Here is a 27,736-nt window from a genome sequence, read left to right as displayed (position 1 = left end):
GAGCAGCGGGCGGGTCAGGAGAGGTCTGCTGTGCCATGTGGATCACCTCCTGGGCAGGGATCTAACCCATGCTCAAGTGGCTTTAGCTTCTTAGTGCTGTGCTTTAACCCACTGTGCCACCAGGGAGGGCCACATGCAAGTTTTTTTTTTTTAAGATTTGTTTATTTATGCATACAAGAACTGGGGTGCAGGTCAGAGATGTGGGGGGGGCTGAGAAGAGTCACCGAAGACAGAGTGGGGAGCAGAACAGCTAAATCTACTAAAATACATTCCTGAAGGGAGTGGTAGACAGGACATGTGGTTCACCTCCCTGGCCAGGTATTGAATTCTTTCTTCAGTTGTGGCAAAGAGCTTCATAGTGCTGTGTTTAGTCCCTTGAGCTACTAGGGAGGCCCCCTACATGTAACAGTAACAGGGATTGCCATTTATAGAGCAGGTATTCTGGAACAGAGTGCTCTCTACACTGGCAGCACTTGTGAGAAATGAAAGTGGAAGGAAAGTACTGCTTCACACCAGAGACATTTCAGATCTGCATTCTAGAAAAGGCCCACACTCCCCCCTGCCACACTTGGCTTTAACCTGAAGGACTGTAGTAACTCACCTGTGAAAAGGTTGTGTAGATGTGATGGGAGGTTGTCCTGCCCAGGAAACCCAGAAGTTAGGTCAAATGAGTCACAACTACCAGGCTTCCTTAAAAGCACAGGCCTATTAGCAAGGTAATTTCTGCCAAGTATTGGATGTGGCAGTGGCCCAGTTATTCCCATACAAGAATATAAAACTTTCATTTACTCAAATTCCCTCACAGGACTCTGTCTTTCTTAGGAACTCTGACTTTCTGATTATAATTGAGCTTCCCTGGCAGTGTGGGATGAGAGGGAGACTGCCCGGTCACAAGCACAACAGTATCTGAGTGACTGGGCCCATTAGAATCATTACTTTGCTCTCTCTTTTTTTTTTTTTTTTAAAGATTTATTTATTTATTCATACAGAACTGGGGTACAGGCCAGAGGCTCAGGGGCGGCGAGAGGCTTCACCAGAGACACAGGGGGGAGCAGAACAGGCAGATCTACGAAGTAAACTGCTGAGGGGAGCAGCGGGCGGGTCAGGAGAGGTCTGCCACACCATGTGGTCACCTCCGGGGCAGGCGGGAATCGAACTCATGCGGAAGTGGCTTTAGCTTCTCAGTTCTGTGCTTTAACCCGCTGCGCCACCAGGGAGGGCCTACTTTGCTCTCTTTTTAATAATTCAAGAATTTTTTATTGAGCATCAGAGTATGAATATAATTAAAGAAGAGTAACTCCCTGCATTTAAAAATTTTTTAAAAAAGATTTATTTATTCATGTATACAGAACTGGGGTATAGGCCAGAGGTATGGGGGTAAGAGGATTCACTAGAGATAGATTAGGGAGCAGAACAGGCAGATCTACTGAAATACATTGCTGAGTGGAGAAGTGGGTGAGACAGGAGAGGTCTGCTGCGCCATATGGGTTACCTTCATGGCCAGGGATTGAACTCATGCTGCAGTGGCTGTGATAGCTTCATAGTGCTGTGCTGTGCTCCAACTTGTTGCACTACCAGAGAGAGCCCCATTTTTTGAAATTCTATAATAGTGGGGGCAAGGATTAAGAGGAAAAAAAAGACAAAATTCAAGATGAAATATGTCCTGTATGATGGGTTCTATGAAGGAAAATAAAGCCATGAAAGAAGACTGGGAGACAAGCATTGGAAGAGTCAGATTCCATTTGTAATGTCTGATGGAATTATTCCAATTGCTACTCACAAACAGGATGTGGAGGGGGGCCTGAGTAGGGTGAAAGTTTTGCAGGGAAGGAGAGCAGCAGGTAGGTGTTAAGGCAAGGCCTGATTCCTGATATGTCTGAAGGCAGAGTTTATAGGGTTTACATAGGGAATGCAAGAGAAAAAGTGATTCCAGAGTGTCTGTGAGTGAGATGGTCAAGATGAGGGCAAAGGAAGTATTTTGAAGGAGTTGGTAATAACAGGCTGTGGCCATGTGAGACAAAATGTTAATTCAGTTTCAATTTCTGAACAAAGCTGTTAATCTAGATTCATAAAAAATGGAGTCAAAGGAGAAGGGAGGACCGGAGACATACATTTGAAAGTGAGTTGTAGCTGGTATTTGTACCCACGATCATGTCCAGGGAATGATAGTAGAAAAAGTAAAATTTTTCACTGTGAGTCCTGGGCTCTTTCACATGTAAAGAACAGGGAAGACTGAGGAAGATGCAACAATCTATAAAAGCTATAATCTGGCATTCCTGAGCCCAGCTCCTGGAAACCTAACCTACATGCACTATGACCCTGTCAAGCTAGAGACTACATCCTCAGTTTGGCACATTTGCTGTGATAATAGTCACCATCCATGAAGCCTCACAAGAGAAGGTAAGTCGTCTCATCCAGAGAGCCTTCACCATCGTGCAAGATGTGCTTTCATTTGAATTTACCTTAAGTTGAGACATTATTCCTTATATCAACTCTGGAAATCATTATTACTACACTCATCTCATAGATAAAAAAAAAAAAAAAGACTGCTTAGTAAAGTGAAATAATTTGCTCACATCACAGAGTTCGTAAGACATGGAAACAGGAGTTGAATTTCAAGTTCCCTGATTTCAAGGGGCAAAGAAATAAAATGGCTTCCCTAGCAACACATAATGAATTAAGAAAAACGCAGAAATTAAATTCCTGATTTTTAAAACCTTAATCTTTTTTTAAAAAGATTTATTTATTTATTTATACATATAGAACTGGGGTACAGCCCAAAGGTGTGGGGCAGGTAAGAGGATTCACCAGAGACAGGGTGGGGAGCAGAACAGGCAGATTGACTGAAATACACTGCTAAGGGGAGCAGTGCACAGCAGAATTCTGCAACGCCATGTGGGTCACCTTCCTGGCTGGAGATCAAACTTGTGCTGCAGTGGATGTGGATAGCTTCATAGTGCTGCACTTTAACGCACTGCACCACCAGGGAGAGTCCCTAGTTCTGAATCTTTAATTAAGGTTCTTTTACTTGTTAGTAAGTTCTCCCCCAGGGAAAAAATAATCATAAGTATCTCAAGAATATCCATTCAAGAACAAGATAAGGACAACTAGTTACAGGGTGTATTTTGTCATATATTAGTTGTCTATAAAGGTGTGGAAAGCCTCTTCAATAAACAGTATTGAGATCCACTCATCTGTTCTGGGGCATTTAGCTTGTTTCCATACCTTTCCTTTTAAGGTTTATTTATTTATGTATACAAAAGCTGGGGTGTTGGCTAGAGGTGTGTGTGTGGGGGGGGTGAGGATTCTCCAGAGACAAGAGTGGGGAGCAGAACAGGCGAATTAACTGAAATAAACTGCTGAGGGGAGCAGTGGTGAGACAGTAGAAGTCTGCTGCGCCATATGTAAGTTAGCTCCCTGGCTAGGGATCAAACTAAGACCACAGAAACTTAACTCCTACTGGACCAGAGAGTCCTACAGTGAATTAATTTAAAATGAAAGTGATTATTTATTTAGAGAACATTGATACATGAAAGTCTATGCTGAGAAGCCAACCCCAAAACTCATAGGAAGTTCTGGTAACACCCTGTAAAGAAGCATAAATATAAAAACTAAATTAAGCCCGAGATGCTTTGAATTCCATGCCCATGAGTTTTCCAGATTTTTCGCATCTGCCAGAGGTTCTGCCCAGAGAACATCCTCTCTTCTGAGAGAAGCTGACATCCTGGAAAGTTCTGGGTCCTCCTGTTGGTCTCCCGAAGCCCATCTGAGGGTTGGTAACCTTCCTCCCTTTACTGCCAATTGGATTTTATGCTTATGTCACTGTAATGTGTACTTCCCCCAATACATCATATTGTTGTTACATGTGATGGGCTGAGCTGTCAGTGGAAGCTGTTAGTGTCCATGTAGGTGGAAGGCAACATGTTGAAATGCCACCTCCCATTACAGGGTTCTACGATGTGCCTCACCTATCAATCAGCAGTTATATAGAGATCCAGTGAGAAGTTGTGTGATGATACCTGGAAGACCAGAAGTGGGAAAGAGCTGCTTCCAGAGCCTCAGAGGAAAAGAATAATGACCTCACTGCTCGTGACTGAGTGGAGGCAGTCCCTTGACTTTTTTAAGGTTGAGCTACTGCCAGCAGGATTAAAAGAAGCTCGTGGAATGTTTATGCCAAAAGAACTTTTGTAATTGGAGTTCTGAAAAGGAGGGGGAAAAAAACCCCCAGGGTTGGGTGGAGGGTGGGTGAATGTTTCCAGACTAGGAAAGCCAACCCTAGGATTTTGGGTTTTTTTAAAGCATTTTTATTTATGTATTTATGCACAGACAAGAGCTGGGGTGCAACTACATCTGAACACTCAGCTCAGACTGTGACTTCTGCCTGCAGGTAAATTCTCTTTTGAGATATATTACTTATCCTGAAATTACTTATCCTGAAATCTGGATATCTTTAGAGAACAAGTGGTTTTCTTTCTTTTACCTAACAATTTACTTTAAATTAATGTCTATGGGACTTCAAAACATGCCTTCTGACACACTCAATTTTAATTCTTTTAAGGTGTGTATATATTATTTGGCCATTTTCTGGCCCTACCTGAATCCACTGCTGTGCTAAATGCCCTTCCCTTCAGGGGAAGTTCATTGAAAGTAATGACTGCTGTAGCAAAAAAGCAAGATCTGAAGGAGTAAGCTGTCATAGCAGAATTACTTTTTCTTTTCCTAATCTTTAATGCCAAGAACTGCTTGTACTTTTCTGTGTGGATCAACAAAGGAAATGAAGTAATACAATGCATTTCTTTTGTAAAAAATTATTAAATTTTTTCTTTGGGCAAAGTTATATTTATTTACTATTCTCTCCTTCAATTTGCATTTAGATAAATGTTTAGAGATTATTTCACAAATATCAACTTCTCAAATTTAGTTAAGAATTAAAGTAATTAATTAAAAGTACCTGGGAATTCTTTCCTTTCTCTGTATCTACAGAATTTTTTTGGAAATTAATGTAATACAAATAGAGAGAGGTGAAAAGATAAAAAAGTTCAAAGGAAAACACCTCAAATATAGTATTCAATAAAATAATACAGAGTGGCAAACTATTAATATTTTATTATAGGAAATAAGAATTCAAATGGATATGATAAAACATACCAAAGAGATAGAGGACTAAAAAGACATGTAAGAACTACAACTGGAAAAGTAACCCAGCTTGTCAATAACTTAAACAAGCAAAATAAAAGCTCATTTTTTTCTAGTCCATAAAATTAAAATGAAAATAATATTCTCAACATTAAGAAAATGGGGTTTCATCCACCATGTTTGAGACTCAGCTGTGACTCCTGGCCTAATTTCTCTTTCCTCCAAATTTCAAGGACTTTGAGGAGGTTTTGAAACACAACTGGAAGGCTACTCTATTTAATAACACCTCATACTGATAAAAGACTAAGCATATGCTCACACTGTTGGAGAGATTCTCAATCTTGTCAACCACATTAAACAGCAAACTGGCAATATGCCATAAAAATCATAAAAGTACCCCCGTCTTTTGACTACTTGTACTTCTGAGACTCTATATTACATGAAGATAGTAATTACAACATTACTTAAGATGGGAAAACACTAGAAAAAATTCATGTATTCAACCATTTAATAATTACTGAGCAAATGACCTTTCAAAAGTTAAAGGATGAGAAGAAAAGGAATACCAGGGGGCAAGGGTTAGAAAGGCCTCGAAAACGTTTCTTGGGTAGTGCCTGCCATGTCCATTACTAACGGTAGCTTTTAAGTTATGAGAGGGCACTCATTCCTTAAATTAACCTAGTCCAAACATCACACTATCAGAAAATACAATGGAAACTAAACGGAAAATATGCAAGGTTAAGACATTATTATTATTCTATTAGAGCTCTTTAGTTAAGACCATAACTCTGATATTGGCAATCTTCCTGAGGAAAAAAAAGATTAAAAAAACTCATAACAAATTTCTGGGACTTCCTGTATTAGCAGTGAACCTGAGGACTTGCTCCTGAACACACACACACACACACACACACACAAAGAAAAAAGAAAAAAGCGGGTGTAGTGAGGGAGAATGAAGGGAGGGTGGATAACAATTGTATCTGCTACATAGATGTGGGTCAGGGGTTAGCAGCTTAAAATGAATATTATCCAGTTTCATATATTTTCCTTTGTTCATTTCCCCTGTGTATCACCACATACCTTTAATAAAACCTCAATTCAGTGACTCCAGTCTAGTTTCACCTGATTTGTGAGTAACTAAAAGATTCATGTCCATGGTATGAATAGCCAGAGGGCACAAGAGAATATTTCTTAGTCTACCATCCATGACTTGACAATGTAATGATATCAAAGACAATGACCAGGGGTCCCCTCTCTTAGGAAGAAGCTTATCAATGGCCAAGGGCAGGTCAAAAGGCTCAATCAATAATCCATCCCAGCTGCAGACCTATCTCAATAGAGACATCCACTGTAACCATCCTACAAAGGGGTTGCAGTTGATGGGAGTACAGAAGAGTCACTTTTTTTGAGTCTTAAGAATATTTAGAAACTTGAACTTACAATAAGCATTTAGAAATATAAATAACAGCAAGAAAAGGCAAATAACTTGAGCACAAAAGAGCAAACAAGCTAATAGACACATTTCAGACTACTGTAACTCTTTTTTGCTTGTCAACTTTCAAATGGGGAAAATTTGTCAAAGTATGTGGACATGATTACATTAGGTGGGGGATACAAGCACAAATAAAAGCAACACCACATCTTAATTTTAAAGCAAAATCAAGCAAAAAGATATTCTAGTGTAGTAACTTATTCACCAGGAAAAAAAAACAGAGTAACAAGTATAATCAGTGTCATCAGGTTTTTGTTTTGGTTTTTTAAAGAACAGCAATTTAAAAGACAATCTAATTCAGTTTTGGAATAACTACTTTCTGTGAGCATAGCATCTAAACTTCCTAATCAGATGCACACTATGTTTACAGAAACTTTAATCAATTCTACCATGATGTGGACTGAACTGTGAATATGTCCCACCCTGTTATAATATAAAGTATCCCACTATCTTTCTGGATAGTTCTCCTTTTATTTTCTCTCAATTGTTTTGTATTTACTTTATCTTAAGGTATTTCATATATCTTTATAAGGCACTAAATGATATTCTGGAAGAAAGTGGAATACAAACAAAGATCACTTTTTCTCTCCTATTATTCTTCTGAAATTACTTGTCCCTCTGATGATGACTCTTACCTTAGGCTGTTTGCAAAGGTAGCGACAGAGTTCTCCAATGTACTGAAACACTGTCACATTATACTTTTTACAGTCATTCCAAAATTGGCTTGCAGAGAATTTCTTCTTTAACACACACGTAGCACCTATGAGGAAAAGTAAAAACTAGCACTAGGGAAAAATTCAAGGGCAGAACTACACAAAACACAGAGGATGTTGGTCTGTCTATAATACTTCTGCTCATATTCAAAGATTTATAATTTTTCACCAGCAATTTATCTCAAGTTCATTTCACAATATTAATCTTACAGTTCAATAGACCTTCAAAAAAAAATCCATGTTGCAGTTCTATTTTTTTTTTTTTACTACAAATACACTTTTTCAATGTTTGGGATGAAAAAAGCAATCAAAATTAGTAAATAGTTACAAGTATTACAACAGAACTATAGATAAAAGCCCTTCTTCCAGAACCAAAAATATTCACTGATTCTTGACCTTGACTATGTACAGTTTAATTTTTTTAGACTTTAAAATGCAACCTTCAGGTCAGAGGCTTGAGGTCAAGAACTAATCATATCAATAACAAGGTAAGACATGAAAATGTTAGTATCCTGATCTCCGTTTTTATTCATTGTGGGCATTGATCATATTTAAATATTCCACAAATTTATAGAATTTTAGACATGTATAAGTAGTAGTGAATTATCTCTCTCTCTCTCTCTATGTATATATGTATATATATTATTCAAGGCTAACTAGTAATAAACACATAATGTAAGCATATTTGTGAAGAGAATCCACTGTGTGGCAAATTCTGCAAAAGGGCTTGGTGAGAATCTAGGGTGTGTCAAAGGAGAGCCTTTGACAATTCCTTCCATGCAAGTCCCTTCGCAGTGTAAATTTACTTGAATCTGGATTGACTTGTACTTGCTTTGATCAATGCAGGTAAAAAGACTATGTGACTGGCCCTCCCTGGTGGCGCAGCGGGTTAAAGCACAGCACTGAAAAGCTAAAGCCACTTCCGCATGAGTTCGATTCCCATCTGCCCCGGAGGAGATCCACATGGCGGGGCAGACCTCTCCTGACCCGCCCGCTGCTCCCCTCAGCAGTGTACTTCGTCGATCTGCCTGTTCTGCTCCCCACTCTGTCTCTGGTGAATCCTCTCACCCTCTACATCTCTGGCCTGTACCCCAGTTCTATATGAATAAATAAATAATCTTAAAAAAAAAAAAAAAAGACTATGTGACTTCCAAAGTTATGAAGCCTTCACATTCCCCCTTGTGGAAGGCACCTACCACCATTTAAACAGGCAGTGACAGAACATAACCAAATGTGGGACAATATGAAGGGAAAAACTCAGTTTACAGCTGCCTCTACCCTCATGGTCAAATTCCCAAGACTGCTTTTTCCATTTCAAGAATAATCTCAGGATGTCAAAAAATTATGTCCTTTTAATTAGCGTTATATTGTAATTATATCATATGCACATAATCACTATGGATTCTACTTCAAATGTTAATGTATCCAAGTTCTAATTATTAGGTATTCTGAAAATGTATCAAAAAGAACATAAAAACTTACCTAATTCAATACACCCACCAATTCCCAGAAGAGACCCTGAACTGTGATACAGAGGAAGGGTTATATAAATGATGTCATTAGTAACACAACCAAAAGCCCACAGTCCAGCAGAACCCTTTAAAGCCTGCAGTTGAGTAATCACAGCTGCTTTTGGTAGACCTGGAAGAAAGAAACAGGAAAAATGCACTGATGTAACAGAAAGTAAGGCTATACAAAAGCAATGAAGGCAAAATACAACCAATTTTTCCATATGCTTTCTAAGAGTCCATGTAAAGGCAAGTTACTATTGTAATTAACTTCCAGAATTTTTGCTCTATCAGAAGGGCCAAAACTGCAAAAACTACATGGATTTTGAGAAAGATTTGGCTTCAAAGAATGCCCCAAATGGCAAAACTCTAAAAATGTACAGCCAGAATAGGCATGTCACAGTGTAATTCTAAATTATATTTAAAGTAGAATGTTTCCAGCAAACACTTTCAAGTTACAGTCTATTTCAGTGATGAGCCATTTATTTTGTCATCGTTAACATGCCCTTAAAAACATTACAGATACCAGATTCCCTGACACAACATAACAAAGCTGTTCTACACATTCATGATTCAAATGTAGTTTTCCCTTTTCATTTCAGTCTTCTTCCATGAATAGCCACTGTCTTATAAAAATTAAACACTGTAATCAGTGCAGAAATAGTTATGTATCTTGCTTTTGTTAATTTTGCTAGCCCACCTATTTTGGGGATTGTTATAATCTTCTCTATTTATAATATCAGCATAATAAATTTATCCAGTTAATAGAAAATATAACTGGATATTTATGGTTGATTATGAGTGATTTTTATTTGTTTCGTGCTACAGTTACATGTCATGGCATACAAATTGCTCTTTCAAAGGTAACTATCATATCTGGAATTAATTTATTAGATTACATGGCATTACAGTTATATACTATCAGCTCGAAGTGGTCCAATATTTTTTATAATGTCAATATGCAGAGGGTCCCTTCCCAAATCTGTCTTGTAATAAAGTTATTCTGCTTCATAAAACACTATGGTAATAGAGTATCAAATGTCTCAGAGGCAAGCAGAGTCCCAAGGCAGGGAGGCCCAGAAAACAAACAAATGCCAAGATCAAGGAGTAAAGAGCAAGTACAGACAATACAACTTTAATATGGTCTCTCTTTTTTTATCTTTTTTTTTTTTAATATCTGTTGATGCACAGAAGAACAGGGGTATAGGTCAGAGGTTGGGGATAGGGAGTGAGAGGACACACCAGATGTAAATGGGGGGCAGAACAGGTGGATCTACTGAAATACACTTCTAAGAGGTGCAGTGTGTAGGAAAGGAGGTCTGTTGTGCCTTAGGTGGGTCAGTTCCCTGGCTGGGGGTCAAACTCAGGCCATCATCATGGTGATAACAATGATACTTAGTCCATAGGCCAACAGGAGGCCTCCTCTCTCTTTTTTTTTTTTTTACCCCATGGGCTGACATAGATCTAGTCAGTGATTTGTCAAAGGAGTTGATGAAGGTGGAGTGGGAAGGCTCTGCAAACTTGTGACCTGACTTGTCTTTATTTGAAAATTCCAGAAATGGAGTCCTATAATAAACATTATTTTTCCCAGATTGGAGGAGGTCGTTGATATGGCTACTTGCCCAACATACTAAATATGCTACCATGTCCCATTTTTTATAGACAAAACCTCCCAGCTGCTTCCTATGTGCTTTTCTGGATATGCCCTGACATCATGTAACGCTGTGCTGCTGATGTTTCTTCCTGTATCTCCTTGTAACTGACCACTTACCTAGCCTGCCTCAACTTCCTTGATACGACATTTTTCCAACTGACATTTTGACCTACACTTGCAGCTCTATATGTAACATCTGTATTTCATCAGACAAATAGCTCTACCCATTCCATAGAACTAAAGCCCGATTTTGTTCTTGTAGTTCTTCTCTTGTAGTAACAAGAACTACTTAACTATTCAACAATCAACTGGGCCATGTCTTTCACAGAGAAGGACATTCTTTTCTTAGTTAAAATGTTTATTCACGAAATTCAAAGTTTTCAACGACCAAGTGACTTCAGCAAGAGGTGACATAGGACAGTCCTTGCTTCACTCTTCCTCACAACAGGACCAACTAACTACTGTTGGACAATATTGAGAGACCTCAAAAGCCAACAGTTGAGGTTGAAGCATCCATCCCCTGCACTTCTGAGGTGAATGCAGATGGCAGCAAAGGGGAGGTCAGAGAGATCCATGCATCTGTGCAAGGGAAGGTGAGTGGAGATAAATCAAGGAGGTAGTGGTCTCAAGTGAACACAGGTACCAGGACTATTATCCCAACCAAAGGCCAAGGGGAAGGAAAAATAGAGACAGTGTGAATGTGCATGCCCTTGGCCAAGAGAAACCAAACTGGAGGTGCTGAGGTAGGAAAACACTTAATTCAATGATATATATATAAATATATAGATATAGATATACACACACACAGTATACACAGTAGATATATATATATATGTATATATACAGTATACACAGTAGCCAAGAGATAGAAAGCATCTAAGTGTCCACTGACAGACAAGAGGATAAAGAAGATCATTATGTATAGATCGTCTATAAAATGTTCTACAGGTATATAAAATAATGTGAAATCCTAACATTTGTAACAACATGGATCTATAGAGTAAAGCTGAGTGACATAAGCAGAAAAAGATAAATACTATATTAAATTATATGAGTTATATAAAGAACAAAACAAATGAATTATATACAACAAAAATAACTATGAACTACATACAACAAAAGTAAGCTTATAGACCATAGGACCAAATTAGCAGCTGCTAGAAGAAAAAGAGAAAGGAATGGTGAAGAATGGAATTATAGTGTTTTAGTGGGGAATATAATGTAATACACACATAGATGTTGATTTATAATAATGTACACCTGGAACGCATTGAATATATAAGCCAATGTTATCCAAATGGGGCCCTCCCTGATGGTGCAGTGAGTTAAAAGCACAGCACTAGGAAACGAAAGCCACTTCAGCATGAGTTTGATGCCCACCCCTGGAAGTGATCCATATGGCACTTCAGACCTCTTCTGACCTGCCCGCTCCTCCCCTCAGCTGTGTATTTCATCAGTTCTGCCTGTTCTGCTCCCTACTCTGTCTCTGGTGACTCTTCTCACTGCCCCTACACCTCTGGCCTGTACCCCAGCTCTGTATGCATAAATAAATAAGTCTTTAAAGGAAAAAAAAATCCCAAATGGGAATTATGGGGCTTTTGATCACAGCAGCACCATGAGTTATGAAACACATTATAGAGACTTCCAGGTACTTTACTATAGAGATCCCCAGTTCACCTTCTTACTGCATTATTATGATCTTTTGGGCAGAATTTGTGCTCCCTATTTCCATTAATCAGACCAGCTTTATCTCATAGGCAAACTTGGCACTTGCCTATTATTCTAACTAATGTTCACTTCATTGATTCCTCAAAGGAGGACTATGTACCTTTTCCTGATAGCCTGGCATCATACAAATCGAGTTTACTGTCATCCGCCTAAGTGCCAACAACAGACAACTAGATCCAGACAATGTGGCACATATACATGATGGAATACTACTCAGTTCTAAGAGATTGGTGAAATGGATGAAAACGGAGGGGATTATGCTAAGTGAAATAAGCCCGAGGCAGAAAGACAAATATTGAATGATTTTACTTAGGTGAAATACAGAGGAACAAAACAAGGGAACTAAAAATCTAAAGCAAAACAAAGTTAAGAAATGGAGATTTCTAGAGGGGTTCAAATGGGTGATAAACAGTGTGGGGGGATAAAGGATTAGAGACATGGGTGCTTTGGCGTAAGTGGGTGGGGTGTGATGATGTACATCTGAAGAAATGCAAGCCTATTCCTCTGAATCATAAACAGTTGTATAAACAAATGTGGCCGCCAAAATAAAACAAAACAAAGAATTCCCATGAATGAGTACTTATATTTTCTCTGCTTTTGAGAAGTTCGCAGCTTGATTCTACAGTTATTGTCTCCCCTGTTCACAACATATTTCCTGATCTCATGGCAACCCATCTTTAAAAAGAATCACTTGTAATTTGAGACTTGTCCAAAGAAATGATACTTTATCTTGTTATTTCCCTACTATATGCTTATGTCACTTCTTCAAAGCACTTCAGGCAATGAGGTTATTTCCAGAATAATGGGGAAAATGAACCGAGGTCAGTAAAAGAGCAACTGGTGAAAATGAAGCAGCAGGGAGGAAGGGTCTGGTGTGGGGGAGGACAAGAACATGGACTTAACAAAATGCAGACAATATTTCCCACATACACATGTGAGTTACTTTTTGATAAGGGGTTGAGTATGAACCAGTTATAAACGTACAGAAAAATAAGCAGGCAAATAAGCTGATGCAATGATTGATTTTATACTGCGGAGCATTTCACGTGAAAAGACATACATATAATTTTAGCTAGACAGAATGTTTACTAAGATACCAACAAGGTAAAACTTGTAATAAAACACTATTAGGGTGATGCGGAGGAGAAAAAGTACACCAGAGAAATGACTGGAAGAGAGAGAGTGGTGTTGAAAGGAAACAAAATCCTCATCTTTCATTGCGAAAAATCAGGAGACGCTTTTTAGGAAGTATTGTAGGACAGGCCTCCCAAAATATTCAGATAGACTTTTTCAAGGTGGTTAGGCATGTTTTCTAATACATGTCACCTTGGCGCATGGAGTTAAGGTCAACTGAGACCTTGAGGGTTTCAAGAGAAAGTGTTCCTATTACCTTAAAGAATGAAGATCATCCAGGTATTAGGGTCATCTCTAGAAATTAACTTTGCTTATCAGAGAAGCCTATTTAAGGTGGGGCAAACATTTAGGTGCAGGGTGTTTAATAGAAAGCCATCTTCTCCTTGTCATGTGAATCACCCTTATCCCCTCACTTTTGAATACCTCAAGCAATAATTCCATGCTTTATCTTAAGATATAAACCCTAGGGCCTTCCCAGGTGGTGCAAAACGGGTCAAGGTGCAGCACTATGAAGCTGGATGCAACCGCTTCAGCAAGATTCAATCCCGGCCCCAGAGGTGACCCACATGGAGCAGTCTTGCCCACTGCTCCCCTCAGCAGTGTACTTTGTCAAGCTGCCTGTTCTGCTCCTGTCTCTGGTGAATCATCTTATCTGCCTGCACCCCAGCTCTTGTATGCATAAATACATAAATCTTTTTTTTTTCCACAAAAAAGAGAGATGCTTGTTAGGTTGTTAATGCTAACCAAAAAAAAAAAAAAAAAAAAAAAAGGGGGGGGGAGAGAAAAAAGTGTGTCACAATTATTTTTTTCTTTAAAGATTTATTTATGCTTACAGACCTGGGGTACAGGCCAGAGTTGTGGTGGGTGAGAGGATTCACCAGAGACAGAGTGGGGAGCAGAACAGGCAGAACTGATGAAGTACACTGCTGAGGATAGCAGCAGGTGGGTCAGAAGAGGTCTGCTATGCCATGTGGGTCAGCTCCCTGACTGGAACTCAAACTGATGCTGCAGTGGCTTCATAGAGCTTCATAATGCGGTGCTTTAACCTGTGGCGCCACCAGGGAGAGCCCCCTTCCCTTTTTTTTTTATTAAGGCAACATTGGTTACCTTATATGTAATTCAGAATAGGATGCATGACATCACACCATACCCACCACCAAGGCCTGAAGAGTCTTCTACCTTCTCCCTCCACACTTTGCTCCTTCTTCCCCTGGCCCTTTTGGCAGGCTCCATTCTATAGATCTAGAGTTTTTCTTTCTTTCTTTCTTTTTTTAAATTATTTTAGGCATAGAAGAAATGAGGTAAAGGCCAAAGCTACAGGGAGGATTCACCAGAGACAGAGTGGGGAGCAGAACAAGCCTATCTACTGAAATACACCGCTAAGGGGAGCAGCAGGTGAGACTGAAGTCTGCTGCATTCTGTGGGTCACCCCCCAGGATGAGGAAGGGACTCAGGCTGCCAGAGTGGGCCATTCTAATTATAGCATTGAGACTACCCCCAAGGCCATCTTGGAGGCCCTTGTTGGTTTGGCTTTGTCTAACCATTGGTTTTGTTTCTCTGTATTCCACATTAAGTGAAATCATATGTACTTGTTTTTCTCCTTCATAATAGAATTTTTGTTTAATCTAACTTAACTCCCAGTCACCTTCAAACTAATTACAAAAGTTTATTTTGCCTAGCAGATATACTATTCAATTTTGCCCCAGAAACAATTGTTTACATTTTTGGTGAATGCTAATGGAATTTCATTAGTCTTTTGTTGTTCTTGTACCTAAAAAAGGTTTATTTGATTCTATTTTGTGTCTTCTCCCATTTCTGCAATGCCTTCGAGACTTCAGTATCCAGAAGGAAAAGCAGAAGAGCCTGCTACAAGTGCCGAAACTGTGGCTATATTTATATTGGCCTTAGGATTTCTCATGTACACATGAATACAGAGAGAATTGTTTAAAAATAGATTGACAGAGTTCTGTGTTTTATTTTGTTTTTAATCCATAAGGATAATTAGTAACTATTTAAACTATTCTCTTCACTTTATAGACCAGGAACCTAAGGAACAGAGAAGCTAGGCAAAGACCTTGTAAAAGGGACTAGCCAAATTTCAGTGTTTAACTGGGCTGGTCCAGATCTTGGTATCCTTGTGTACTACCAAATTTATTTATTTTTAAAGATTGTATGTATTTATGCATATAGAACTGGGGTATAGGCCAAAGGTGCAGGGATGATGAGAGGATTCACCAGAGACAGAGTGGGGAGCAGAACAGGGAGACTGATGAAGTACACTGCTGAGGGAGCAGCGGGCAGGTCAGTAGAGTTCTGCCATGGCATGTCCCTGGGTCACCTGCCTGGGATGGAACTTATGCTGAAGTGGCTGTGGCCAGCTTCATAGTGCTGTGCTCTAACCCGTTGGGCCACCAAGAAGGGCCTTCGTAATACCAAATTTAAAGAAAATCTTTTCAAATGAGATAACAGCAAGTGGACAAGGTGACTTGCGAAAGTGAAGTCAAAGTAACTGAAATTTTTATCCAGGTTTGAGAGTTCTGAAAACTCCAAGTTTTCATGGACCATTTTCAGAGATGTTTTGGTAATTACACATGGCAGAATGTTGGCCAACATTGTCCTTTGCCATTCTTCTTACGTTATAAGAAAAAAAAAAAAAATGGGTGATCATACCTGTTGTTCCAGATGTAAAAATATAAAGACAAGGAGACTTGAGGCTTGTGGTGACATAGTGGCTGCGTGGCACTGGCTTGTCAGATGCCATGGTCAGTTTTTCCTTGAGTGAAATGACACCATTTGGAACAGAATCTTTCATCCCCCAAATGCTGATATCTTCTGGGAGGTTTGGAAGGATTTCTTCTATAGTTCCAAGTAAATCTAAAACCAAAGAGTTAGGGATAGGTAAGCAAAACTCAAATCCCACGCCATGTATCTTTTTCTCTTTTGGACCAGGAGTAAATTAAAAATACAATTCTGATTTCTGTAATTTTCCAGCTATTTTATGGTTAATTCATAAAAGGCAAATCTGGGTATTATCTGGTTAAATCAATGCAAACTGGCCAATTCTGATTGAATTTAAAAGACTCCATTATTCACATTATCCCCCCCCCCATTTAAAGTAAGATTACTCTAAACTTTGTTTCAAATCTGAATTCAGGATACTACATTAAACATTTTCCCTCAGAATACAACTAAGTAATTCATCATTCCAAAAAGCCACCTGTCTGTCACTGTTAAGTTTTATTATAATACATCGTAGTAGGGAGAATAACCTGACTCCTCACAAAATTATTATGGCTTAGAGACTACTTCAAGGCCAAAAGTTAAATGAAAGTCTCTGAATACTACTATGTACATGATAGAATGGGGGTTCCATCTGAATGTTTGGCCTATTCCTCAAGCTCACAAAAATCTATCTTTGGGACCCTTCCTGGTGGCACAATGGGTTAAAGTGCAGCACTGTGAAGCTGGTCACAGCTTTGGTGCAAGTTCAATCCATGGCCCCGGAGGTGATCCGCACGGCACAGCAGACCTCTCCTGACCCACCTGCTGCTCCTTTCAGTGCACCTCATTGATCTGCATGTTCTGCTCCCCACTTTGTCTCTGGTGGGTCCTCTCACTGCCCCTGCACCTCTGGCCTGTACCCCAGTTCTGTATGCACAAACAAATAAATCTTTAAAAAAAATCTATCCGTGAAAGAGTGCACAGATCTTTATCATTCTGTTGGGTCACTATGAGTCACCAGAGCACACCAGAGGCAGCAGGTTTTAGGGTAAAAGTTGCTAAAAGAAAGTAAATGGAGAGATGTAAGGTGGCAAAAGGGTCTGGAAAAGGAGCAGGATGGGGCTGGGGTAAGGGAAGGAGCAGAATGGGAAAAGCTGGAGCTGAGCTAATGGACATGAGGTGAAATGGGGACAAACACAAACATGAACCCAACAGACTAGGACAGCATCAGAAAATTCAGGCTCCAGTCGCAACACTATCTTGTACCACCCAACCATTGAGTTCCTTAGCTTTAAAGCAAGGTTATGACTGACCTGAGGATCACACAAGATAATGTGTACAAAACACTTTGTAATTTATTAACAACTTTTAAAAGGATGGGGTTATTATTTATGACTAACATTATTACTACTAAATATGCAAAGGATACAGTTACATGTACTTTTCAAAATCATCTATAAGTAGCCGAACATTTTTGTTTGTTCTAAGAGAAAAGCACATATAGGTAAGTGGTAATCTTGGAAGGATGCAATATTAGCAACACTGGAGTTGAAATTCTGGGTGAAAGGACTTACTTTTCAGTAAGTGCTGAAATTTTCCAAGGAAATTTGTGACATCACCCCACATTTCTTCTAAACCAAGCTACCCAGATCCCAAACCATTTGCAAGTATTTCTAAGACTTCAAGTTATAAGAGGAGGGAATGCTAGTTTTAAAAGCATTTCACTTTTATAGTGTGTGAAAAATTTAATCTTAATATTACTTTTATTTTACTTTTCAGATAGCTAGCATGCAGAGTTTTTCATGGTTATATCAAAAGGGGGTTGGCAGTTCACAAAACAATACTATGACTGTACAACAGATTCAGAGACCAGGTTTTGAGTCTTTGTCCTGCATCTAAGTTGTGTCAACCAAGTGACTTTCTTTCACTTTTTTCCCAAAACGTGGCTCTGCATCTTCCTTTCAGAATCATTGGGAGTGCTTTTACATAAACAGCTTTCAGTAAATGCGAACTGTCAATATTCCTTTAAGGATAGTAACAGTAAGAATAACATTTGCCTGCATTTTAGCTGGTGAATTATCAGACACCTGGCATGACTGAAACTTTACTTGGACTGCTTATAAAACCCATTTGAAGCTGGTTCTAAAAAGTAGTATTTCACTAAAACCTACCGAGGTAAAGTATTCAAAGTCCAATTCCAAACTACTTACTAGTCTTTCTTATAGCTAACCCCATACTAGGTTGTAGCAGTAAAATACATAGGAGACCCTTTATTAAATGTCTCAGATGACAGAAATAAAAATAGCAATTATTTCAATTCACCAAGGATCTAGTTAGTACACATCAAGCATTCAGCTAGCCACTTTACAAAACCTAGGTTGTTTAATCCTCAGAATTATATTGTGAAGTAGAGGGTATCATCATCATTTACAACTAAGTCAAGTGAAATGTGGCAACTGATGATCTTATCTTCAATCACACAGCAAAAAAATGTAGATAGACCATAAAGAAGATTCAGGTCTGTCTGGCTTGTGCTCTCTAAACCACTTCTCTGGTTTCTCCATCTCAATGCACTCTCCCTGGAGATATAGTGACTGAACAATACATCAGAAGCATCCAATGAGAATCTAAGACTTATACAATTTTAAGTTATAAAAGCAATATGTCTATATCGTTCACCAATTAGATACAAGAGGCCAAGAAAACAATATTACAGAGTAAGAGTTTAAAGTACAGAAAAGTGAACATGATCTACAATAAGCCATGCCTTAGATAAAAATAGAATTGTCCCATCTTTGAAAACTATGTAAGTGATATATTTTGGAAGCAGGCTAAAAAAGAAACAATAAGATTTAAGTTTGATCTTTCTGGTTACCTATTTATTAGGCAAATCAACTAAATGATTTTGGTTAAACACTCCATCATCCCACAGTGGCTTTTAGATACAAAAACTGACTTAAGGTGTTAAAAACAAAAACAAGGAAACAATGCAATTAGTTATTGGCACGCACAGCACAAAGTTGGCACAAGTAAAACTGCAGAATTAATTGGTCCTAATTAAGCAACAACTCAGTCAACAGCAAAGTTGAATGCTCTATTTTGAGAGGGAAGCAGCCCTTCACACTTTCAAGCCCTCCCAAGACCAGGTATGGGATGTTTCTCAAGTTGGTTTCAACATCATAGCTACAGAAATCTTTTCAGTGGTACTGGTCCTCTTAGTTTGCTCTCCTAGAGGAAAAGTATAGTTTTATCAATTTATACTACAATTGCTCCAGACAACAATTTAAATTACACTGAATGAAAATGTGGGAAGTGAACCCTGAGATGAACTGGGATATTTTCCCTCCCACCTTCATGAGCTCACTTGCCAGCTGCGCAGTGGTAAACATCAGTGCACCATGTTATCAAAATTCTCTGACTCATTTATTCTACTTACTGCTCATGAGAAAAGTTATTGTGATACTTATTGCCAGTATCACACTAAAGTTTTCTAAGGTAAGAGGCCAAATTTCAATTCTGAAAGCTATGACTGCTGAGTGAAAAACTGTGAACCAAAAAAATATACAAGATTTACTGGCTTCTCCACTCCTCTGACTTAAATAAGATAAAAGCAGGGCTTGCAATTAAATTTTTTATTGCTTCATAAGTCACAAATTGAGCTGGAAAGTAACCCAGAACAAAGAAAAGTGAAAGTCTTGAATGACTGTTTTATCATGTATTGGCTAACTCGTTTTTTGGGTTGTGTCCAATTATTCTGTGAAAAATGTTACCCGAAAATATCTACATTTAAAAACACCACTCAACTACAAATGCAAATTTTTTATCTTGCTCTGCGCATTTGAAAACCCTGTATGAAGTATTAACATGAATCTATAAATCTAAAATACTTAGTTTTTCACTCTGATCCACGCCCGTACCCTCTTCCTTCCTATCACCATGCCAGAAGAAGCATAAACCATTTAGCTGATACCAAACAAGTCATCTTCCTACTTCAGTCCCATTTTGTGAAATAACCCTTCTTGCTAGGTTCTTTGCCAATGAGGCATTCCACCAGCGACTTTCCTTTCATTGTTCAGTGTCAGTGTGTGTACCCAAAGTGACCTACAAGAGAAGAGGAAGGAGGCTAGAACTTTATGGGGGCGGGGGGAGAGGGAGTGATGCCCACACCAAGCTGTTGGCAGAGACAGGAAAGTGGGGGAGAGAGCCAGAATCACAACCACTAGCTGGGAGGTAGGGGGTGAGACCTTCTTAGGCAAGTCCGAGCAGTGCAAAATAAGAGCAGACATGAAGGCTGGAATTCACACACTTCAGATAAAACTTATTTGTTCTGCAAATGTCCTCACCTTGATAGTGTTACAATAAGAAGTAGGTATTCCACAATGGAGTCAAGATAGCTTGCCTACTTATTAAGTAATTTAGTTACATCTGACCACATTTAGAACTTACCAAGCTCTCTTTGTGTCCTGAAAGTATCAATTGATGCCCTCACAAAATAGTTCCAAGTAAAGATTTCAGACATTTTCTAAAGTTGTCGCATTTACTAATCGCTAACACAAGGTCATGTTTAAAGGGGGGGGGGGGTACTAAACCACCAATCACAAAATTGTAAAATTACTTTGTGCCCTTAATATATATACTTTGCCACACACCCAAAGCACTACTTGGGACCATTTCTAATGAAACATGGTGGGGGAAATAGGCAGGGTTGCCAATCTACACAAGTGATCAACACCCCATACTATACCTGCGCCCACGATGAGGGCCTTGGGCTGGCAGCTGTGGATGCAATGCAGGAGGGAGTTGGAGCGAATGCTGGAGTTGAGGAATGCCACCACGCAGCCCAGCTTGGCCAAGCCGAACCACACGTGAATGAAGTCAGGTTCATTACTCATTAGCAGGGCCACGGTGTCCCCCCTTTTCAGTGTGGAATGGCTGAGGAAGGCATGGGCCACTCTGTTACTCCTTTTGTCGACATCCTGATAGGTATAGATGGTCCCCTCATAGATGATGAATGGTTTTTTGGGCTGCTTCTTGGCGTTTCTCAGGAATTTGTCCAGGACAGTGACCAGCTCTCCCCGAGCGCGGCATATTTTCAATCGAATTCCATAGCGGACCACCTTCAGCAGGTACCAGAAGTCATCCCAGAAGTAAGGAAATAAGAGTTTCTGCATGAAATGCAGGAAGGCCATTGAGGCCCCTAGCCCTGTTAGCCATGAGAGGAGCATGGGAGCCGCAGGTGTTGGCAAGCACCCTTCAGGATCTTCTCTTGCAGCTCTCGCTGGACACCGCCGCGCGCGGGTTCTCAGTGCTGGGAGCCTGCCGCTCCTGTCAGCCTTCCAAAGGCGAGTGGGATCCTGTAACACAGAAGCAGAAGTTTGCACAGAGGAGGCAGCCCCAAGAGATCGTGAGGCTGTCTTGGGATACCTGTGCTAGTGCGCCAAATCAAACAGCAGCCTCTGAGCTCGAAATCTGTGAGCCGAGGCTCACGCGCCAACTCCGAGGGCGGCCGGCTCGCGGCAGGGATCTGGGGGCACTTTCCAGCCCCGCTTCAGGCAGCTTGGGCTAGTTCCCGGCGTTCCGGTGGCCCAGAGCAAACCCCACCACCCTCGGAAGAGGCAAGTCCAAACGCAGATGGCTTCCCGGGGTAGCGTTTCCAGCCACTGCCACTTGGCAGCTGAATTCCAGTGGAGGGGCGACGGTTGAGAAATAGAGTCTTCCCGTCTCCACCCGCCAGGCACCGCGCTAGGAGGCCGGGCCACGCCTTGGCCCCAGGGTGTCACCGGGCGGGTGGGATCCGAGCTCCGCAGCGCCCCCACCCCAGCTCGGCTTGGCTCCGCACCTCCCAAGAGCGCCCCTCGAACACACCAACGTCCACGCGAATTGATACCAGGAGACCCCGCCGCCGGCTGCAAGAAAATGCATCCTACCCTCCCAGTACTCTAGGGGCTGGTGTATCTGAGCTCTGAACCCCCGGGGAGGTGTCAGTCACCAACCTTCGATCTCCAGGCTCTTCCTTGTCAACCGGCAGGGACCGCGCCCCCGGGAACGACTCGGTTGTGGGAGGGGGAATTGAGGGGTGTGGCGGGCGTGAGGGGAGAGAACCAGTTCCCATCCGTTCCCTGCAGGTCCCTCCAACCCTGCACACGTGCTTTGTCAGGAGCCCTCTGGCTGGAAACAGGACAGTCTCCAGAAGGGGAAACTAGGAATCTGATCGCGGGAGTCGGGGCACTGGGTAGAGAGGAACCAAGTTGGAATGGGGTTCAGGACGTTCATTCATTAAAACAATAACCATTTATAAAGGGAGGCAAACTGGAGGCTGGAGAGATGCGAGGCAATTAAAGAAAAAAAAAAATCCTGGCCAGTGGAAGTGGGGCCGGTGATGGAAGGAAGATAGTGTGGGAGGAAAGAGAACAAACAACAAAAAATATTTATGAAATTAGATCAAGACACATTTGAACTCTGTGTTCACAAAACAGAAAATGGGTTGTTTTCAATGTGTTTCTGTGTAAATGTTTTTGAAAACACATTAATAGGTTGCTATTGACATTTATACTGGGTTTCAATCTTGAGAGTGTCTATAAGGTAACCAACCAGTGGCTGAAGCCATAGACTGTTCCAGGTGGTGCCCTCTGGAGGGGGTTGCTGGTGAGGATTGACAGCCCCAGGGAAATTGCTAAAAAGTATTGCATTTTGGAGTGGGGCCACTGATAAGAAATGTAAGTGACTGCAGAAGCGGGCACAGGTTTATTGAGTCTGGAGGATTTAAGGTTTTTGCATCTTCAAGGGTTTGGGGTCAGTGGATTCCAGCCTCCACTGCACAGATCTTCCAGAAGGCTGCTGCAGGCCTCGAAAGGTAGAGGCCTCCAGCAACCAGCCTCAGAGAGAAGTTTGCAATTAGTCAAGTGACTGAAACTGTTCCTGGTTTTGCTGTGGTTACAGCCTGGCAGAGGAGAAGACCCAGAGCCTGAGCTGCGTGAGTGTGGCCATCTGTCGGGTTGTTAGGCCACTGCAGCTGCTGTCTTGAGTGTCCCTTGTGTGCCATGCTGGGCAGCTGGCACCTCCAGCAGCCTCTCCTGTTGTGTCTTCTGTTGTCTTTATGAATTGAAACTGGCCTAAGGTCTGTCTGCCACAAGCTCCAGGTTGGCAGAGGTAGGAAGGTGCCATCTTGGTCACGTGGCCTATTTTTTTGGGAGAGGAGCTCTATGTCCTCAGTAGTGGGAAGACACCATTTTAGCTGTTTTTGTTTAGGACCGAAAGACACCAGACACTGCTTTACCAAGTCAGGTAAAGGCCATTTTTGGCCTCAGTAACTTTTTGCTAAACCAGTAACTGATTTGTTAAATAAATCCCATTGTTGTTCTGCAAACCTGAGCAGTCTTACAATTATGCACATGGGTGAAGAACTCAGACAGCGACTGGTATACTCTTGGGGCCATGTCCTTGGCCAGTTTTTAGTGCCCCTTGTCGCTCTGTGTCATAGGTAGTACTTTTAACAAAGTTTTCCAAAAATGCTGATTTATGTGGGAACTTAAATCCACACCCACATTCAGTTATTTAGAAGTATAGGATACTAACTATTCTGTTTTCAAAAATAACCACATTATTTTTCAGATTTCAAATTAAGGATTCTAAAATAGAACTGAAAGCAGAGAAGACAGAGGTAAATGTGTAGAAAACAAAATATATATAATGATGGGATTTTACTAAAGGTAAACTGACATTTTTCTCTTGCAGACACCACTATGCCAACTTTCTCTGCTTTGAAGTAGTGTGTCTAGAGAGTTAATTGTGCATACTGAAATGATTAAGAATTGCCTCACATTGTAAGACTTCTTCTTTTGTCTTATGTTCTGCATCTGAGTTCTAGCTAAATTCAGTTTTTGGAATAAAGAAAATACTGTAATTGCCAAGGCAGACTCTTATCTATTAATCTGATGACCATTAATTTGAAGGCAACATGAAGATCACAGAAGTAAAAGAAGCTTTGTGTAGATGAAGGCTATGCTTCCTACATTTACTCAGAAGCTCTGGTCCTTTCAATTCTGAAACATTTTCTTAGTTATGAAAAAGGATTCATGTCAAGTAGTTTACAACTTGAAAAGTCAGTTTGCAACTTCAAAAGTATCTTTGAAACTCTATCCTTTTCTTGCCAGGCTTATGTGTGATTTCGTTACCTTCTAGAAAACAACATTTGAAATGGGAACAGAATTTGGAGTAGTTGAACTCAAACTTAGGAATTTTTCAATAGCAGCAAAATCTGTTCTCCTTTAGTAGGGGCAAAAAGAAAAAGCTAACATAGGTTTTATGTTGTTAAATTAAAAGCATTAAGTACACATTAAGGCAATTAACATCTACTGTCACCATAGTTTCATAAAAGCAAGGAGTTATTTCAACATTAAAAAGAAGGGAGGAGAATATCAATATAATTAAGTCTTTCAAAATGAATAAAATTAACATCATGAAAAATGCATTGTGTTAAACTTATTTTTCTTGTAATGGACCTACTAACACCATCCCAAGGCATGACACTAAATTTTTAGCAATTTTTTCTGTGAGTCCAGACCATATTGAGCATACGAAATATGAGACAGTTTGATTTACTGGGAAAACTACAAACATAAGCTGCCAAAATTTCTACTGACCAAGATCAAAATTTTGTTCCTGAAAAATCACTAGGAAAGATGACATCAATGAAAATCCCAAAAAAGCTAGCAGCACTATGTGCCTTTCTACAGCAGCTCAAGTGTCTGTTTTGATTTCTTCCAGAAACTTGTATTCTCTTTCAACTGCCAAAGACAGCTAAGTAGATAAAATTATTATGTTTACTCATTGTTGCAAAATGGAGGAAAGCCAGAGGTAGTATTGGCATTATCCCTTCATCAAACAGAAATTAAATAAAAAATAAGTAGAAATAAATATGCAAATAGTCTTGACATTTCTGCCAAAGTTAATTTTTTAAATTTATTTATTCATACAGAACTGGGGTTCAAGCCAGAGGTGAAGGGGGTGGTGAGAGCATTCACCGGAGACAGAGGGGGGAGCAGAACAGGCCTACTGACGAAGTACACTGCAGAGGGGAGCAGCGGGCAGGTCAGGAGAGTTCTGCTGTGCCATGTGGTCACCTCAGGGGCTGGGGATCAAACTCCCACTAAGGCTTGCTTGCAGTGTGCTATGTCCTAACCCATTGCGCCACCTGGGAGGGCCCAACGTTAACTTTTTTTTTTTTTTAAAGATTTATTTATTTGTGCATACAGAACTGGGGTACAGGCCAGAGGCTCAGGGGCGGCGAGAGACAGAGTGGGGAGCAGAACAGGCTGATCGACGAAGTACACTGCTGAGGGGAGCAGCGGGCGGGTCAGGAGAGGTCTGCCACGCCATGTGGATCTCCTCTGGGGCAGGCGGGAATCGAACTCATGTGGAAGTGGCTTTAGCTTCTCAGTGCTGTATTCCAACCCGCTGCGCCACCAGGGAGGGCCCCCAACGTTAACTTTTAACAGGAATAATGGATTAGTTATCAGACTCACTTTTAGTAAATATAAAGTTTACTTTTTTCTTCAAAGCTGTTTGGAATTAAATATGTAACTAAATATAAGTCAGTGTGAAGCAGGAAGTTTCCCAAGTCTGCAGCACAGATTCTGCTGTTTTCCCAGGCCTGCTTTCTGGGGGAGGTTGCTGCTTGGATTCTGCTGCTTGCTGGAGCAGAAAGTTCCTGCAGTATGCTGCTTGCTTACAGCAGTAGCTATGGCTACCTTGACCCCCTTCCCAAGTCAGCCAGAAAGCTTATGATACAACGGATGGGATGACAAGGATCCTCATACAGTCTGTATAAAATCTTACATTCCTGTAATTTGGGGCTCAGACTTTTGGGACTGATCCTACTGAGCCCGCTGGTGTGACCCAGTGTGACAATTAAATCTCTCTGCACCTCTCTGAGTGACATCTGATTTCTCTAGGAAATTGCTGTAACAAATGTTACAAGTAAAACATCCTGCTTTATTTTCAATCTAAATATTAAGTTCTCTATCCCTTTCCCATTTCTTATTTAATTTTCCTCTCTAACCCACCCTCATCCTCCTTGGCACCTCTGTTCATTATTTAGTGAATGTACCAAAGGGAGACTCAACATATAGTATCAAAATGGAGCCTGCATCTTATAGGATTTTCCCACTGTGACTTAAGAATTTTGACTTCGTGCAGTTAATTACTCATGTCCAGAAGTCTTCTGATAAAGCTCTGTAGCAGTTATACATTGGATTATGGGATGTTTGCAGGGAGCGGGAGAGGTTCAGAAAGTTCCCTAGTGATGCTATTTTAGTACCAAAATACTACAGCAGCTGTTCACAATGGCGAAGAAGAAACTCTCTGAGTACTTGGATTATGATTGAGGGTTGAGAAAGTGGACAGAAGTGAGGTTGTCTATATGGGTGGCTCTAAAAATGAGGGTGAGAACATTTCATGTAAGACTCGCCTGCTTTACAGTTCTGTCCAGGAACAGGTTTTTGCTCAGGTTTTAATCACTATTTTAGTCTCTCCACACAGCTTGGCTTTTGATAGGAAGCTTCCTATGCCTACGGTCTGTTTGTTTATATTCATGACGATCACTGCCCCAAATATTATTCCGCACAAGGACTCATGAAACAAACTCAACATTAAATGTCAGAAGTGCTGTTAGAGGACTGGGAGCTATTAACATTGCTACATATCTGAGACACATCAAACACTTCCTGAGATATAAAAGTTTTATAGGATCAAATAAGGGAGCTTATAATAATAGTCTTGGGAACACTTTCCAAACATTATTAAAGATTTTTTTTTTTTTTGCCATGCATTATAAACTATATCTACCAATTTACACCAGTCAGGATTTTTCCAAGAACACATTTTACATATACATTTTGTTCATGATTTTTAGAGACAGCCTTCTAATATCCAGATATTTCTATTTCTTCCTCAGTGTTGGCAAAATGTACTGTTTGGAAAAGATATGTATGTAAAGGTTTACCACTGACTCTAAATCCTCATGACAGCTTCATTTCTATTTTATAAGCTACCTACATGAAGACAGGTTATTTGCTCATTAGTGAAACAAATCAAAGAACTCTCAGCAACTTTTATTAGGAATTAACAGTGTTCCAAATATCATAGTGAATTGCTCCATAGGTTCCTACTAGGCCATATCCCATAAGGTTTAATACTTAGTTTCAAAGCTTTGGAAGGGGAGAGTCAAATCTGGGGTTCTTGTGAATTCTGCAAATTCACTACACTCAGAAGGATCTTTCCCCCAGTTATTTAATTATAGTAAGTACTTCTCCCTCAGTAGACAGGTGGTCCAGTGCTGGTAGGTGGTGGTTTGGGGTAACTCCGCCATCTTGAACCTGTGCTGCCACAAAGAGAGTCCAGCTCCACCTTGTACCTGCTCTGACACATCCAGATATATATATGGGAACTAGGAAGACACATCTGTTGGTGTTTTTTTTTTTTTTTTTTAGTATTTTATTAAATGAAAAACTTCAAGTACACATAAAGAGAAAAGTAATAAACTAATGACACCTCTCCCATGTACTCATCACCTTGATTTTGTGACTAGTTTTCTGCCCAATCTGTTTCAACATTTTCCCCCTAGAGTATTTTAATTACAGACAATATGACA

At 40.3% G+C, this 27,736-nt stretch overlaps 1 protein-coding gene across 1 annotated transcript in view; it reads right to left on the bottom strand.

Annotated features, from left to right (window-relative positions):
* SLC27A6 (solute carrier family 27 (fatty acid transporter), member 6) overlaps positions 1-21,311 on the bottom strand; it is a 43,190-nt gene extending 21,879 nt beyond the window's left edge. Inside the window, exons 1-4 of the mRNA XM_004686682.2 lie at positions 20,831-21,311; positions 16,036-16,239; positions 8,824-8,982; positions 7,264-7,388 (exon numbers count right to left, since the gene is read on the bottom strand). Of these exons, the coding sequence (XP_004686739.1) occupies positions 7,264-7,388; positions 8,824-8,982; positions 16,036-16,239; positions 20,831-21,311 (969 nt within the window). The remainder of the gene's footprint in view (positions 1-7,263; positions 7,389-8,823; positions 8,983-16,035; positions 16,240-20,830) is intronic.
* Positions 21,312-27,736: the final 6,425 nt, after the last annotated feature.

Source organism: Condylura cristata, unplaced genomic scaffold, assembly GCF_000260355.1.
Source record: "Condylura cristata isolate star-nosed mole 26May11 unplaced genomic scaffold, ConCri1.0 scaffold00021, whole genome shotgun sequence".
Lineage (NCBI taxonomy): Eukaryota > Metazoa > Chordata > Mammalia > Eulipotyphla > Talpidae > Condylura > Condylura cristata.
Note: the sequence above shows the minus strand (reverse complement) of the source record. Positions and strands in the feature narration are given on the sequence as shown.